Source organism: Gasterosteus aculeatus, chromosome 1 (assembly GCF_964276395.1).
Source record: "Gasterosteus aculeatus chromosome 1, fGasAcu3.hap1.1, whole genome shotgun sequence".
In the NCBI taxonomy this organism is placed as follows: Eukaryota; Metazoa; Chordata; class Actinopteri; order Perciformes; family Gasterosteidae; genus Gasterosteus; species Gasterosteus aculeatus.
The window spans coordinates 9057543-9075102 of NC_135688.1; the positions used below are offsets into that span (position 1 = coordinate 9057543).

Genomic DNA, 17560 nt, shown 5'->3' on the forward strand with positions numbered 1-17560 from the left:
TAAATGTTCTTTGCAGGAGAATCTGCCTGTGGCTTCGACGAGGACGTGAGGACAAGGGCACGAACCTTCATCCACATTACAAGGAACGGCTCTCTGAAATTGGCCTGAATGCAAGGCACATCTGAAAGGCAAATGAAAGCAGCTGCTCTTCTCAGTGAGACACATTTGCTTACGATTAGATCAACAACTAACTCGCAATTTAGTATGCTTAGCACACAAATGGATGTGCTTGTAATATTTTACCATCAGAGTCTCAAATAGACCTGCGATCCATGTGTGTTCACTAGCTCTCCATGTCTGCAATGTTGTGTAACTCCCACTAGATGTAGCAAATGACTGTTGGGTCATTTGCTACATCTGGCGGTCGGGGAGATGGTGGCCAGATGCCGTAGACGCCCAGACGTTTTCAGAGTATTTTATATGTGTAAATACATTAGCAGACTAGATATTTCCTATAGCATACAATACTCATAAAGGTATGTGCCAAATGAACAAAACTGGGTTGGAGACAACACAATCTTACAACAGGTAGGTGGGTTTACAAGGAGGCAGCGTTGAGACAATCTTCTCAGCCTGTTTTAGGTCGATTCAGCGGACCAGACGTCAAATATGGTAAAAGGCAGGAGAAGTAAGGTTAATCTAGTCACATAAACCACAGGAATGTCAGAGACCACAACACAACCTCTGCTTAAGTGTGATACTTCTAGACTGCAGTGTTTTCTTTCAAAACCAAAACTTCAAAACAGAAATTATTAGAAAGGTAAATATGAAAAGTTCAATATGATTTAGACCAACAGACAACCAAAAGAAAATTAACAGTTAATGATTCACGGGATATGACACAGTTGCTCAGCATCTGTAAAACCTGAGTTCTCCTGTGGGATGCCAGATAAACAGATCTGTGATTTGTGCTTGCTTTTCATTACCCTGAGCAGTTTTCTTTGCCTGATCCATGAGGAAATAAATCATTTACTCCGGATGAAGTTAATTCTGTGCTCTAACAACAAATTAACTCAGGAACTTCATCAGAAAGCCAATATTTTCTCAAACCACGGTGTGTCGTTGCCCAGAGGGTACGTGTTTCTGTTTGTTTAGAGTTTAATGAGGTTGACTGCATTGCCCCGGTGCGCAAGACCAGCCAAGCATTGTGCACCTATTATTGGAGAAACATAATTAATTCAAGCAGTGGGCTTTAATATTCCTCTTCTGAAAAAAATGCTGTGTAAAAATACTCTATGGTAGTCAGGAGTGTAGTAGAAGTACTCAGTACATAAGTAAAAGTATTCAAACAGCAATGTCAAAATGTGCCTCTTCAATGGGATTAACAACATTTTGTCACGGTGTGGTTCACTTCATGTTATATTTTGTAATTTTCTGCCACTCGTGTCCCCGGGTAACTTCACTTCCTGCCTTGTCATGTCATTCCCTGTGATCGTCTAATAGTTTCCACCTGTGTCCAATCACCTGCACCTCCCTAGTGTATTTAAACCATGTGTGTCTGTTGTCACTGGTCGCGTCATTGTCTTTCGCCACGCATGTGCTTGTCTTTTGTCTTGGATCCCTGTAGGTTCATGCCTGTGTGTTTTTGCCCCTTGGCCTTTTGGATTTTGGATCTTGAAACGATTAAAGCCTTTTGTTTCCTGCAAGTCTGCATTTGAGTCCTGCCTTCCACCCCCAACCCTGACAACATTTCATAGAAATCTTAAACTAGGGGGTTGAAACCTACTAAACTCTAAAAATGGCATCTAATCTTATTATATGTGTTTAAGCTGTAGCTGCTTATACATGTGGTAGTGTAAAAAGTACAATGTATACCATGAATACCTCTAAAATGCATGGAGGTGAAGCATACTATACACTTATGTACTTTTGATTTATAGTAGTACTCTGCCCAATGAGTCAATTTCATATTTAGAGTCATGAAAAGCCAATAATGTTTTATGACCATAAATCCATGGTAGACTATGTATTTTTGCACAATATATTAACAGTTTTGAACAAATTCATGTATTTCTTTACAGTATCCTAGGCAACCTGAGGTTACCCATGGTTTGGATTTTCACAATAAAAGCTGGTTGCTTTCATTCTTCTGAAGAATCCCCGACAATAATTGCTGGCTGCCGCATTTCCAATAGAATTTGACTTGGCTGTCCACCGCTTCTATTCAGCTTTTGGGTAAATACGAGAAGATGGCTTCCAGCTGATAAAACAAAATGCCCCTACTGTCATATCGCATGGAGGCAAGTGCATGAGTGGGATCACATCAAGTGCACCCACACATCGACACACACCCACATACGTATTCTAACTCACCTTCTCTCACACAAACACATGTGCAAACAAACGCCACTGCACACACAAAAGTATGTGATGAATGTTTTCCCATCTGTGAGACATCGATCAAGGCAGCAATGAATAGTGAGTGACGGAGCACAAAATAAATGAGGCTCCATTTTATTTCTTTGAAAGACAAACAATGCTAAGATGCTTTGGTCAATATGTTCAGAGACAAATGTCAGCGAAGAAAAGGCTGTATAACAGCCTTGACAGGATCCCACCTTGGAGTGAGTTCTTGCACTGAATACCTTTTCTTCTTTACACACCAGCAACACGCCTCGTTCAATTAATTGCCCAAAGATCAATGGGAGCTTTCACTTAAAAATGTGCACCAGTCTCACTGTGAAGCAGCTAATTTCCCCTGACAATCTGTTACGCTTTTTTAAATCGGTACCGCTAGATCCAGTGCTCAATAGTAGCTTTTATGAGGCCTATGTTTAAATATAAGTTGCTAACCTTGAGGAATCAGGAAGAAACATGAGAAAGGAACAGTTCGATATGCAGCAAAATTGTTATCAAAAAGCAAAATTGTATACCTCCATATAGACCTAACCAAAGTATTCTAAGGCTTTCAAACTCATATATTCTATGAGCAAAATGGCAAAACGTTTATTTACAGCCAACAGGCTGACGGGAAAGCCATGCCTCAAATACATTGGCTGTGAGCTGCTAGTGTGGCAAAATGCATCAGACGCCGTTCACTCCAAATCCTAAATCCTTGCAGAATTACAATCAACTACAAGGCAACTTTTACTGTTACGTGCTATCTGCTTAAGCTTGAGAAGTAAAGTAGATTTTCCTCTGCAGGCACTCAATGCGCACCATGAGCTCCATTAATCCAACAGCACGAGCAGCGCTGGGGAGAGAGTCACGGAATTTATGGACCTTTAGCATCAGAGGCAGAAGGAGACGCATGAGCACTAAGAAATAAACGCGGCGCAACAGTGACACGCAGGTGGCGGTGAGCGTGGCTGTACTTGTGTCGCTCTTGTAAGAGGTGCACTGAGACACGTGGGATGGTGACGCACTGAAAAAAAAAACGTGTCATCTCCGAGGCCGAAGTCAAACGATTGTGAAACAAGCACTGAAAGGGGGAGAGAGAGAGGGAGAGAGAGAGAGAGAGAGAGAGAGAGAGAGCCTGAATTTGACTGTAAATGAGATGCATGGTTGTCTGTGTCTGGAACTGTCCTGAGGAGAAAATGAATATCCTCTGAAAATGACTACTGGATGGATTACAGGTGAGTGGTGAGGTGCTTATGGCACATGAGTGAGCTGTTATGCTCATTAGCCCGTGTTAGCCTCCCCACCCACACAAAGTATCATCTGTTCAACGCGTTCACAAGTGTGCACACGTTAATTCGGTTACGGGAGATAAATGAGAGGTAGATGTATGAGCTCCTTCTGGTTCAGTCAACAATTGCCGCGTTTACTCAGCTAGAAAGCCTTACATTCTCACACTGCTTTCCTGCATGTGCTTTATGTCACAAAAAACAAGTGCACAGTCTGAATATTTCTCCCGGTTGGATAATAAAACTAGAAAAGCAAAGTACACTCGGACACTATTTAGCATGTCATGTCCAAACAGCTCAGAAGGTCTATTTATCAGAGTAAAGAAGACACAAAACCAGAACCCAAAGGATAGAGGTTGTTTTTATGTATTTATAATTATAATGGGATAAAAATGTCAACATAAGAAAATAAAGTATATAAAATATAGCAGCCATCTCTCTTAGTGGTCTCCCAGCAAAGGTCACTGCCTGTTTCAGTGGGATTTGTTTTAATTCTTACTCTTACTGGACTCATTGCCTTCAAGGTAATTGGCAATCTCATTCCAACCACGCTTGATTTGGCGCCGCTGTAAATGTTTTCAGTGTTTAAGAAGTTAGCATCGGTTGCAGCGGGAGCCTTCTTACTCTCATGAATTTCAAATTGATAGAAACCTTTTACAAAACTTGTAATGAAATGTGGGTATTTTTTGTCCTCGCTATTTGGCGGGCCATTTGCCTTTAACATAGAAAGTTACCACTGCCTATAGGTGAAGATATTTTTGATCTTTTTTTACTCACAATCTGTGACATGTATACGTGTCTGAATGTCATAATTGTCCATACAAACATAATACACGTTAGGTCTGTTCTATTAAAACAATAAACTTGTTACCCTGTAATTAACAAAACAACACTTCGGACTATTACTTTGGAACTTAATCATACTGTATTTACACACCATCCGTGGGACATCAATGGTTCATTACTTGAGGACTGGGTGGATTGGCACTATTGGTGCTTAAGCAGACGATGACATAAAGCCACTGTGACTCATTTTGTTCCTCTGCCAAATCACTCAAATTCAAGGCTGTTACAAACGCCGATGTATTCTTGTGGGAGACAAACTGAAGAACCGAAAAACAAAACGCCACCTGAAGTAGCGACACACTCTCCAGGAGTTAATTAAACGGACATTGAAAAAGTGGGGAAAAACACAATTTGCAATTCCACTCATTTGTCAGACTGGTTGCCCAGTTGCTCAGAACCATCAATTAACTGAAACATCTCTTTTGAGCAAATTGATGGTTGATACAATTGAGATGCAGTTCCCTGTCGAGTCTGTCAGCGATTGGTTCAACACGGCGAGACACGTTCAGCAGCTTCTGAAAGAGTCCCGAAAGAGCTGCATCACTGCAGCTGGCGCCTGAAAAACCTTGTTTAAGAAGTTTGGGTGAACTCCTCATATCTGTGTGCATCTAAAATGGTAAAAACACATGACTGATTCAACAGCAAGGGGTGATCAGTCACATACGTGCATGAGAGCCATGATTATCATGTGTCCAGATTATCATAAACACACTAAAAACATCAAATGTATTCCATGAATTATGATTACGTTGCAAAGAAATGTATTTTAATGTATCTGAGGAAGGAAGTTCTGCCAAAGTATCCAAGTCATTTCTTCATTCATCATCACATTATCTACCATTAGAGAAATGGTAACCATAGTGAGGCAAGACGTATCCCTGGTTCCTTCATAGGTTGAGGACTGCTATTTTGTCAGGCAGATTTTGGTGTGTTAGTTTGTGTGTAGGTACTGTGATCTATTTTGATTTGACATCTCACAACTGTTCAACCAATGCAAAAAAAATATTAAAAATAAACGTGGAGAATGTGCAATAGGTCGGACACCTGAATTCAACATTCACTAATAAGCTGTAGGCTTAATTCTAAAGCACTGTCACTGGAAAAAAAATAAAAAATCAGACATGAGAAAAATGCAGGACAGACAGTTGGATGACGGACCAACAGTCCGACAATCACACAATATCACCTTGGATAAATACCAGTGGAGTCTATGCAGGAAGTAACCTAATAATTCTTGCTGGTGGTTTGTTCATGTTGTTTCACTTCTGGAGGAATGGTTGTTATACGGCAAATAAAGACAACTACTCTTTCCATCAATACAACCCAATTGAATTTATACATCAAATATTTCGGTTATGTCCTTTGTTAGTATACATTAAAAACCTCTTAAAGTATTTAAAGTGGCAAATTGGTGGTAAGTGTGACAATGTCAGACAGCTTCTCTGCAGATCTGAAAGGAAATAAGCAGTGTGTTAAACATCACAGTCAGTAAAAGCTCAACTGCCGTGACATTTTAAAAGAATTCAAATCAACTGTGGATATTAAAGGCGTCTGCACGTGTTTCGTTGGTCTTTACATGAGCTAGTGCCACATAGTGTCCTTCTGAAACATGGATTGTTCTAGAATATAACTCTAATCTCTACAGACTGCACAGGAGACCATAAAAAATACAGTTTAATGATAATAAATGTGTCATGGTGACAAAAATGTTAAGACAGATGTAGGAGAAAGGAAGCAGGGAAGTAATATATGTCCTTGTGTGTGTGTGTGTGTGTGTGTGTGTGTGTGCGTGTAGCCATCATGTTTTTAAGCAGGGATTCAAAACAGGAAATCGTTGTTGCAGCGACTCAGCAACCACATCTATTAATCACAGATGAGCACCTCTGAACACTTCTGGAGGTGCATCGCTGTCCTTCAGGGAACCAACAGTTAAAACATGTTTTAAGGGAATATCACTATAAAAGAAGTCTGTGTGTTTGTATGTCTCGCTTTGTTTGTTTCCTGGGTTCAGTTCAGTTTGTTGTCTTCTCAAGGCCGTGGTGCTTTCTTTAGCCGCAAGATGGTACTTGTGGTTTTTGGCACTTTCAAAATAAAAGGATTTGGAGATGACCTCTCATCGGTCTTTTCATCTTCGCAGCTCTTCAGAGGCAATATACGATCCTACAGCAAATTGTAAGATTAAAAAAAAGGAACTCATTTAAAGTTTTTTACTAAGAACAACAGAATAACAATATTTAATAATGATATTCCAACAGAGAGCGAAAATAATTTAAAAACTGGAAAAAAAAGATAACAGCACATGATAAATGACTGAAAATACTGCATAGTACAAATCCCCCATAGCTGTTTTTATCTGCCCTGTCTGACTTAGTACAGAGGGCGAAAAGGGACAGACCAAAACGAGACTCATCAGTTTCCCCCACGACCAAGGAAAAAAGAATCACCCAAGGAGACTACGAAACGGACTAGAGGCATTTGCCTCCGAGGGCAAAACAAAGTCCACAGCACCGTCCTGCCCAGTGAGACCAGGCTCCAGATGGCTGAATCAAAGTACTCGGATCCCTGTGAAGTAGATAGGTGGCTGTTGGGAAAGTCCGTCCTTCTGCGATCGTGGCGCGTTACTCGGGTTCACTGCTATTTGTGGTCTTGTCCCACTCTATGCTCTCCTCGCTGTGTGTGGGAGAAGGGAGGGCCCCCGAAGGACGCAGCCTCAGTCCCTGGAAGCGCCGGCACTCGGGGCAAATGCGGATGTGGCTGCAGCCCCTCGCGACCAGGGCCGCCTCCTGCGCCAGTCTGTGGGAGAGGGGTTCGGGCAGTCCGGTGCCCGCACACAGCTTGCCGTTGCTGAGGCTGACGGCGGCAGCTCGAGCGCGACGCTCCTCCAGGGGCAATAAGGGCCGCGGCCGATGCCCCGAAGCCCCCCGCCTGCGCCTCACCTGCAGGCTGTCTCGACACAGGACGATCCCATGGAGCTCCCGCAGCATCTCCTCACACACTGACTGCTGCAAGCATACAAACAAGAGAGGAAAAGACAGGGGAGAGGGGGATCACAGACACACAACACATACATTTCATATGTGTATTATAATCATGATTGCACAGTGACCGTCGGCAAAAATCACAACACACACTCTACGGTTTTTAGAAATACAGGCATGTTACACACACATTTTATCTGCTACTCCACAAACTCAAAAAATGACAGCGACAGACATGGTTCTGCGTTTGAGGTGCAAGACACAAGAGGCTACTGGAAAATCCACACATAAAAAACCCCAAGCATGCACACAGGCACACATGTACACAAACACACACGCATGGACGCACACACATCCACAGGGGATTTCGAGAGAAGTAAATCTATCCTGCTCAAAATGAAGAAATCACATAAGTTTTGACTTTCACATTATGAATGTTTATTGAATTAAATTACAGTGTGGAGTCCATTTGAAAAGACAATGATCAGGTTCTTTTAAGAAATCACATCAGAAATAATTATAACATTGCATCCACATCTTTCATCTCAATTGTTGATTTTTTGGTCTGCAGATTAGAGGCTGAATTCAAATAATTATAATAACATATTTAATTTGGATTTTTAATACAATATTTAGGATTATAAGCATCACAATATATGTGAAGTTATCTGTGCATGGGGCCAAATCCAGGCCAAAAATTTAGATCATTTAAAAAAACAAATACCTCCCAGTTGATGTGACGGCCCCTACGCCAGATCAGGGCCAAAAGTCTGAATGTGAAAAAATACAATCCAAAAGTTAAAGATTTGAAACTTGAAGATATAAGATTTGAATCTGAACCGAAAACTGAAGTGAAAAGTGAAGAATAAAAATATTAAGAACTGAGTTGAAATTATATTTAAACCAAAAAGGCTTTTCGTCCACTTAATTTTATTTTTAATATATTGTTAAGAATTTCCAATGTTCAAGACCAAAACATTCAGGTTCACATTTGTTTTTCAATTGATCAAAACGTTTGGCCCGGATCTGGTTCCATATCTGTGGGCTACGTTGAAGTCTTCCAATCCAATCCAAAACAGAACCTTCCTTCTATTGACATCTGGACACAACTAGTCAATTACACTTTCTACAACATTCAGCCTTTAATGGGGGGAATGAGATCTGGCCTCTGACAACACTATTTTCAGAAAAGATGTGCACACAATGCCAAGAATAGCATCTTCTGTAAAAGATGACTGAAGTCTATAAGAAAACAATCAGAATTATTTTTATGAATAAACTCTTATTGGCAGCACCCTGTAAGCATGTAGTCACAACCAATAAGATCGATTTACACTCAATATTCCCTATTATGTGTAATATGAAATATATGTATTTGGCCGCTGCAATATTTATTTACACCGCTATAAATAAAAAACAATCCATATATGAATGTACCCTGGCTGAGGTGCACGTGAGGTATATCTTTAGTTTTGTGCTGATGTCACAACTACTGGACAGAGGGAAGCTGGGTGTCAGTTGGACACCAAACAACAGACGCCTCTCACACTTCCTGTCAAAGCTGTGAACGGTTGGGAAGCCTGGCGGCTCCCCGGGGGGGGAGGTGCCAGGGGGAGGAGAGGGAGACATAGCAGATGCAGGTTAGATAGCCCTCTCTCACCTCATTTCCGGGTGTCTGTCTTAACATCCACACAAACTCCAGTACTGCCATGAAGATAGCCACCAGCAGGCCACACACCAGCACCACGAAGATACCACCGATGTTCTCCATGCCCAGGCCTGGGGAACAGGCAGGATACGGAAATAGAAGTCAGGAGATTACGGGAAACAGACCGGCAAAGAAACAGAAAGATTCTTCCAAAATCACCGCCTGACAAACTGAAAGGGGAGCTGAAGAACTGGGAGATGAGGATTAACCGGCGACAAACCTTTGGCGCGGTGGTCCTCTTCCTTTGGACACTTGCCACCATCCCACCACTTCCTCTTGAGGATCTCCAAACGATTGTCTTCCTGCATTTTCAGGATGGCCAGGTCGAACTCATCACGGTACACTGACCCTGAAGGGAAGAGAGAGGCAAAGCTCAAGCCTGCACACTGCAAAAGCACACCCGACGAGGAATACATATTTAAAACTGAAACTTCCATACATCCAGATGGAACAGAAGGATTTTTTGCAGTACAAATTAAACTTGCTCAAATAAAATGTTGTAGGCTTTTTCTTCTGATTTGTTGTGGTGGGCATGTAATTGTGTTACTCCATACGAGATTAAAGGGTTTACTAGGATTCCCCGGTTCAAAAAGTCATATCACAGTATATGATACAGAACGTCAGCTTCTAAAGAGCGGGTTTATCTACCCTCTGAAGATTTAAGGAATTTAAATTAATCTTGATTACTTTAACGTGTTTCCCCCCCGTCTGGAGATTTACTCAAACTGAGATCAAAGGGTAAGTTAACTCTCGGAGCAGCAGGCGACAGCTCCACAAACAGCAGGTTTTGCAGCACAATATTTCAAATTCTCTTTCTCTCGTCCTCACTTCTCCCACAGCTCAGCATTTCCACGAGATCGGATCCTCCAAACTATTGCCCCTTCTCTTCCCTCACTCCTCTTTCCCCCTCGATCCGGGGCCTCACCCCCTACTCACCGAGCGGCATGCCGATGCCATAGCCCTTAGTGTCCAGCAGCCCTCCAATCTGAGTCAGGTTGCAGTTCCTCTGGCGGTAGTACTCGTTCATGGTGCTCTCTAGCAAGTAAGCATAGTTGGAGTTGAGGACACGGGCGATGCCCTCCTCCGTGCTCTTAACAAACACACTGGGCTGTTTTGAGTGCATGAAGTTCCACATACGCTGGTAAGTCTGGTAGCGAGAGTTCTGCAGAGCGGAGCGACACAATCAGGAGAAACACATTCAGTTCATCAGTTGCATATTCGTCATTTTTCAGGTTTGCAGAAGTAGAGATTGTTTGTCAAACTTTGTTGTTTTCCATTTTGTTAACTGATTATTTGTCTAATCATCTGAAAGGTTTGCTGCAGTAAAAATGTGAATGCGCTTTCTTTAGCAGAGCTTTGTGTAGAACGCAACCTTCACTCAACATCTCCAATTGCACTTTCTCTTAGCTTGTCTTCTCTGAGCTATTCAAGGTCCATTGGATGTGAAAGGACAAAGACGGAGCTAATGTATCCCTTCTCTGCACAGCATCCTTCACTGTCCTTCTCCCCGTTATACACTCTTTATCTGTTACTTACCCTGTCTCTCATTCTTTTTCTCCCTCTCTCGCTGAGACAAGGCTGGAGCTGGCCATCTGGCAGGCCCGGCTCCTCCCCAGTTAGGCTGATGTGCTTTTTTGTCCAACACAAATGTCTGTTTTTATCTTGTCTGATTCGCCCATAAACGGAGTAGATCAAACCATTTTAAATTGACACTGATGATGATGATGGTTTAATGTGCGTATTTGTTTTCATCAGTCCTGACCCCGCACACACTCTATGTATATAAATGTGTATGTGCGCTCTGCTGTGTGCAGAGCGGAGAATCATCCTCAGTGTTTGACAAATGTTAGTAGTAAGTAGCCCCTGGCTGGCTACTCCACACCCGTGTGGAAAGCCCTTTTCATCACAGTGCAGTAAAACATTTTGCAAATGACCCTTTTTGAAGGTATCATCGATTCCCTCTTACCTACGACACAGCTTTATGGACTGGAACAGTTGGCATGGCCTACATATTCAGGAGCGAGCAAAGATGGCCGGTGTGGGATCTATTGTGGAGGGATAATCTGGGGCCAAAATGCCGAGGCGGATATTTGTCTCGGTCAAGTCCTGCTTGAGAAGAATACGGCCTTTTTCTCTTAGGGACTTGTAAAGTGCACAATCTCCCTGAAGATTAGTGATATTGAATAGTTGTGGCCTGGATGAGACATAGAACCATCACACATACAACTGTTGGTTGGTGTGGGAAGACCGAAAGGAAAGGAGGGTGACGGGGAGGATTAACACCTCTGATGCCCCACTGATCACTGCAGGCTCTTCAGTCTGAAGCCATATGCGCGGCTGTGAACAGACAAGCAATCAAAGTCAACGACACGTGTGACCACTTACCTGAAAGAAGGTCATTGTGGATCCTCCGTGCATGGTGCCGTACTCGATCGCTGTCTGATCTGCCAGGTCGTCCACGGACTCTATCGGCACCTCCATCCTCTGGACCGTTAGGAAGGCAGCCAGGTTGGCAGTGTAGGATGAGATGATGATTAATGTGAACGCCCACCTGTGGAGAAAAGGCAGCGGACGAGAACATGTATTCATCTATAAACGTATGCAAATAGGCCGGCTGGTGAATGAAGATGGATCGTGTGGGAGACACTGGGGAGGAGAGAAAGATCTGCGCGGTGTATCTATATTATACATCTCTATACCTGAGAGATGAAAACCATGCAGGACTTTCAGTGGATGCATGAGTGGGTGAGTACGTGAGGAAAAAAAGAGACATTGCTTGCTTTGAATGAAAGGAAATGATGTTTTAGTTGCAGTAGCAGTAAAACACAGACAAATAGTCCCATTTATGTCTATGCACTAATCTCAACTCAAACCCTTATGTCCAGAATATCTGGAATAACGCTTAAGAGACCACATTAAAGATAAATACCAATACTGACCACACTCCGCTGACACAACGTGTTGACAGAGCTCTCGGAGCGATGGTGGATCCTTGCTGCATGAAGCCTCCAACGGGGAACCAGAAACTGTTGCCAAGCGAGTACTGGTTTATCAGCAGGTTACAGCGACCTTTGAGACACGGGTGGGGGTTGTACCACTCGTAAGGCGTCAATCTGGGGAGAACGAGACGATGGGTTTAGACCTCGGAGATATTCAGAGGAGGACGGTCAATTAAGTATTCAGACGAGAACAAAAACTCAAGAGAAAGGGAGCGGGCGGAATGGAGGAAGAAAGCGACGGACAGAGACTCAGCAAAACATCTTTAACAGTCAACTGAGCACAAAGTCACCTTGGCTCCCTGCAGAGTAGCAGCCTGCTTTTCATTCCCCATGCGCTGCCTACTTAAGCAGCAGGGGTGAAGGTAATACCAATTTACTAATGTAATTGGTATGTTCAAAAGGTATCATGAGGCTGAATTTCTCTGACAATCACGATGCGTTTAACAGTCTCCGTCTTAAAACTGTGGAATAATCTCCCTCTAATACGCTAAAATGATCAAATACAGGCTTAATACAAGACTGACATGTTTATATGTAGATTAAAAGAATATTGGTGTCCTGTTCAACAACAAAGACTTGTAGATGATTTGTCTCCTGGAATCTGTTCTTTGCAAAGAAAAAGCACTCTGGATCGGATTTACTTTAGAAAGAAATCTGTGGAATTAACAATAACACTCACAGAGAACTTAATAGCCACGCTGACAGGAAATCATTTTCTTAGCAAGTCGGTGAAAACAAAGTATATTTCAAGCACATTGTCATGATCACTCAAATTAATTACAGTGAATCATCCACTGAACACTCTCCCACAGGTAATACATCTACGTGTCTTGGACTCATATTTGAATTTACGAAGGTGTTAATAAAGTTTCTTTTTAAGAGTGCTTATTCACTTATTCACACTTCTCTCTGAGACCAGCAGGGGCCAGTATGACGCTGGAGACACAACTGGGGGGGGGGGATTTTTTTTTTACCTGGATGTGGGAGATAGAATAGATAGAAAACAACTGAAGAAAGGTAAGGAACAAACATCTGTTTCCCTTTCTGTGTAACCCCCAAACAAACTTTTTGTGGTTCACCTCTTTCTATCTCAATTGTTTTTCTTGTCGTACTTGTTGCCCCCCCCCCTAGCTGTACAGAGCGTATTTTACTGTTGAGCTCTTTACCTGGCCACCAGAAAGAGGACACAGCTGACAGCCAAATAGGCCAAAAGCATGAAGAGCCAGACGCCGGGGGAGAAGGGATCCAGGAAGGAGAAGTAGCCTGGCCTCCGGCCCTGAAAAACAAGACACAGAAACACTCAATTCCCGAGACGCACCACAACACGGGCTCCCTGAACAAGAGGTCAAATGCTTAATTGCAAAGTTGAGCAAATTGGCATGAAAAAACAAATAAAGATCTAAATCTCTACCACCACCCCCACAATGTGCAAAGAGTAATTCATTGTTTGTTGTTTGGCCAAAGGCTCAATTTTGTTCCTTTAAAACAACACTTTCTGCCGTTTGTGTGATTTAGAAAAGAGTAAAAAGGGACAGTAAATAAAGGTACTTTCATATGATAAGCCTGAATGTCCTGTTCTTACTGATAACATCTCATGTAAACATTCAGATGCACATTGTATGGAAGTACACTCAGTCTCGCATGAATTGTCAACAGATCACAGAGATAAGAGGATTTATTTCATGGATTCTGGTATAAAAAAATAAATAAAAAAAACGTGCCTACTGTTTACTATTATTACTATTAATTGGGATAAAGTATGCTTTTATGTGAAACTACACCCAATAGAATAATAGGTCAAATAATCAAAGAACCATGACAAGGTCAAAACACACATCATTTGCACTCTCCACAAGATTGCATGTATTAGAGAGAGCAAGGTCAACTTACTAACTAAACCATTATAGCTACATTAAACCAAAATGTATCTCTGTGACCTACAGTTGACTTCATATATGGACGGTAGCCCAGGGAGCCCAGCTTGGAGAAAAAAAGCAACAAGATTATTTGTAGTTTTGGCTTAAACAGCTGTGCTGAGGCAGCTGTGGGCTGATATGCCTTTTGCTTGGTAACCAGTGGAAGAGAAGATGAAACGGCCACAATAGTGTTGGCAGCCAGCAGGCCAATGGGAATATAGGGGCTAAGTTTCATTTCCAGCTATTGTCCTCTAAATGAAAGCAATTACTGGTCATCGTGGGCGTTAATTACATGCTCATGTTTCTGATGTATATTTTTGGCCTATAGACCAAATACAAGCAAGGGAATATTAACCATTTACACACAAATGTGAGTTCACCATTTTCTAATTACTATAAAAGGGAGTTGGATATCAGGGCCATCAACATCGGTGAATAGAGGAAGTGATCAAATATCCAACTTTCCAAGTGTTGTTAGGACAGTTTTTTTTATTACAAAGTTCATTACTGCAGAGGACTGCGGAGCACCTGAACAAGCCCAAATTGATTTCATGCAAAAATATTCAATTAGTTGCTGCTTTGGGAAGTCATGCATGCCGAAATACTGCAGTGACACATTTCTGAGCCCCACACAAATGTAATTTGTTGCTGAGCATTTGTTAAGATAAACAAACAACCATTCAGAGTTGTGCTGGCAAGAAAATTCATCCATTTGTCTGTAATCACTTATTAGCCTGACTAAGTAAAATAGGATGGGTGCAGAAAAGCAGAGCAGGAGAGGGAGATCCAGTGTAAACCTTTTGCATGATTGAGTACTTTGGTAAAACGAGTAGATCTGCCAAGCGTTCTCTTGTTGCCAGTGACATTATTGTGGTAACAGCAGTATGTGCTGGCATGAGTCCTCCTGTTTGCTGGTCCAGTGTGGTGCATGCTGAACCTGCATTTTTTTGTTAAATGCTTGCCCCGTGTGTTCGCATCTTAAGCTCCTCCCAAGGGGCTATTAGTGAAATTAAAAGATGCGTAAAGAGGCGGTTAGCGGATATCTAAAGGTGCAGAAGAGCTGATCAGAAATTAAGACAAAAGGAAAGATTGGAAGAGAGAAAGTACAAAAAACACCTGAAAAAAAGTGCTGTGCTACAGGGATACCTTGACTTGTGTGGTATAATATGTGTGTTTTAACATTCAATGACAAAGTTTGCAGGGGTTGCTGGATAAATTATCCATGGTGAGGCTGCAAGAGACACACTAATGAGCTCTCAGACATTGAGATAAATTGGGGACCGCACATAATGTATTTAAACTATGTGTGGATGCATCCAAAATGTGTCAGGATATTTTTATTCCATTTTAAAAACATCAGTGCTTAAAGTCTAACTTCACCCCCAGGTTTCAGCCTGATTCCACCCATTCAATAACTTTGAATAATGCAAAAAAGAGCTGAGAGCTAAAACCTATGGATGTATCGAGAGAACTATTATTTTAGAATAACTTCTGCAGGGCGCTCACCTCCTAACCCTCAGTCCAGCCATGTTCCTGAGCTAAATCACTTGAACAAAGGACAGAAAATAACTATAACTTGTCTATTTTACAACACGGATAAGCGGTTGACGATGGATGAATGAATGAATGACCTAATAATTAAAACAAGGGCTGTTCATACTATTTTAGCTTACGATTTACAGTTCCCAATACTACAGTATACTATACTCCAGATAGTTTTTGGGCCCCATAGAATCACGTGACCTACTAATACATTGAAATTCCACTATTTGGCCAATATGTAATATTTCCTTTGTAGTCCTGCGCTCTTCCTCAGTGTTCAATGAAATCACACCTATGCCTCCACACGGAGGGACATGACAGCCAGAGCGGGTGACAGCTAGTTACAGTTGTATGGAAAGCTGTGATATTGCATTTGATTTATGGTTTATCAGACCGCAGAGATTATAATTACACCACTCAGTCCTTTTCAGCGACTGGGAGACTACTTTTCTCAATATATGCACTTTATATGCAAAGTGTCTTTTGAAAATTATATTTCGTTCTTCCAGAAAGTTAGTTCTAGGGCAGCAAAACAACTGGAAACAACTTTCATTGCGTCACTAGTGAGTGAAGAATGACAAAAATTGTGAAAGTTGACTTTTAGTTTCTCCCGGATAATAGTCGTGTGTTACCCCCGATGTGGAAACATTTAGAAACGTAAAGCAGAAACAGCACTTGTGCCTCCTGACTTCACGCTCCTCTGGAAGCCCACCTCTATTCCCGTCTCCTACGGGCGCCTTTAATGCACTGGGAGATCCTTCAGGGGGCGGGTCTCCGTTGGGTTTGGGATCAGGTCATTGATGAAGGAGGAGGATAGAGGAGTCGAGGAGGGATTTCGGGGGGAAGCTACGGGTGCCAGCATTTAGAGCACCGGGGGCCCATGGGAGCCAAATCAGCTGACGACCCTCCTGTGTCTGTCAACTGCTCGCTGAGGCTGACAAGAACCGCATTCAAAGACGCTACCACCGGTCAACGTCTTCAACTGAGGGCCGAGTGTCGCTGATAATAGCACACTTAATACGTCACGCATGTAAACATTGAGTGCGAAATGTACAAATCCACTAATACCCTCCTGTCAAACGGCCCAAGATTGTCTAAACATTGAGCTACTATAGGTGGTCTGCTCCCTCTTCATTTTGGAAGGTGAGTCTGTGTTCAAGAGACACTGTCAGAAGCTGACATGTTTGTGTGTGCTTGTATTTCAAAGCTTGTCAGCAGCTGTCTGTGCTGTCAGTCATCTGCAGCAGCGCAGGAACAGTGCGTGCTTGGGCGACCGAGTGTGCGTAGAGAGCACCGACGATGACGCATTGATAGCTGAGGAAAACACAGCAACTGCTGCTGATCTGGTAGTTGCTCCACGCACTGTGACGCGATGGGCAAAAAGACACAAAATAGTAATGGTTAAGGTATTAAACAATAAGCAATAAAGGGAGTAGAGTAGCACCACATGCCATGCTGCCTAATAGATGAACTTTTTCTGAGTTATTTTCATTAGAGGGGTGGGAATCCTTTTTTCTAAAGGTTTATTGTCACGTTAAGATGATAAGAGGGCGTAAGGAAGATCGATGGACGGTAGATGCGGTGCAGATTGGAAAGAATCCTTCACGACCTGAGTACGTGTCAACAAATAAGAGTTTTCCTCTCTCGCACATGAAGAGCTGCTTCTTTTTTTTACCTTCCGCTGCCCTTGTTCTGTCTCAGCTTCCCACTGTCACTCCTTCATTGCACGTCCCCGTCTCCTGGGATCGCACAGTGAAGGAGCTGGTGAGGTTATCCAGTCAAGGATTTCAGCTAGTCATCCTGCCTTTTGGTATTCATACCACGCTGTTGCCTCCTGAGGCTGCCTGTGTACTGACTGCCCGAAGGAGACTTCCCATTGTCATTTTAACTCTTGCTCTCTAGGTCCCCGTTTACATCTCTTCCCGCCTGTTTTCTCGCTTTATTC

At 42.5% G+C, this 17560-nt stretch overlaps 1 protein-coding gene across 4 annotated transcripts in view; it reads right to left on the minus strand.

Moving 5' to 3' along the window:
- Positions 1-5216: 5216 nt before the first annotated feature.
- The window catches only part of grik4 (glutamate receptor, ionotropic, kainate 4), a 196940-nt gene continuing 184596 nt past the window's right edge, over positions 5217-17560 (minus strand). For 2 of the 4 annotated variants that reach the window (XM_040186931.2, XM_040186950.2), the window contains 7 exons: positions 13324-13433; positions 12098-12271; positions 11544-11709; positions 10095-10320; positions 9379-9507; positions 9111-9229; positions 5217-7474 (listed from right to left, as the gene is read on the minus strand). In XM_040186931.2, coding sequence (XP_040042865.1) covers positions 7091-7474; positions 9111-9229; positions 9379-9507; positions 10095-10320; positions 11544-11709; positions 12098-12271; positions 13324-13433 — 1308 coding nt within the window. In that variant the 3' untranslated portion in view covers positions 5217-7090. Of the gene's footprint in view, positions 7475-8174; positions 8221-9110; positions 9230-9378; positions 9508-10094; positions 10321-11543; positions 11710-12097; positions 12272-13323; positions 13434-17560 lie in introns of all 4 variants that reach the window. The other 2 variants (XM_040186981.2, XM_040186960.2) reach the window with 2 other exon arrangements.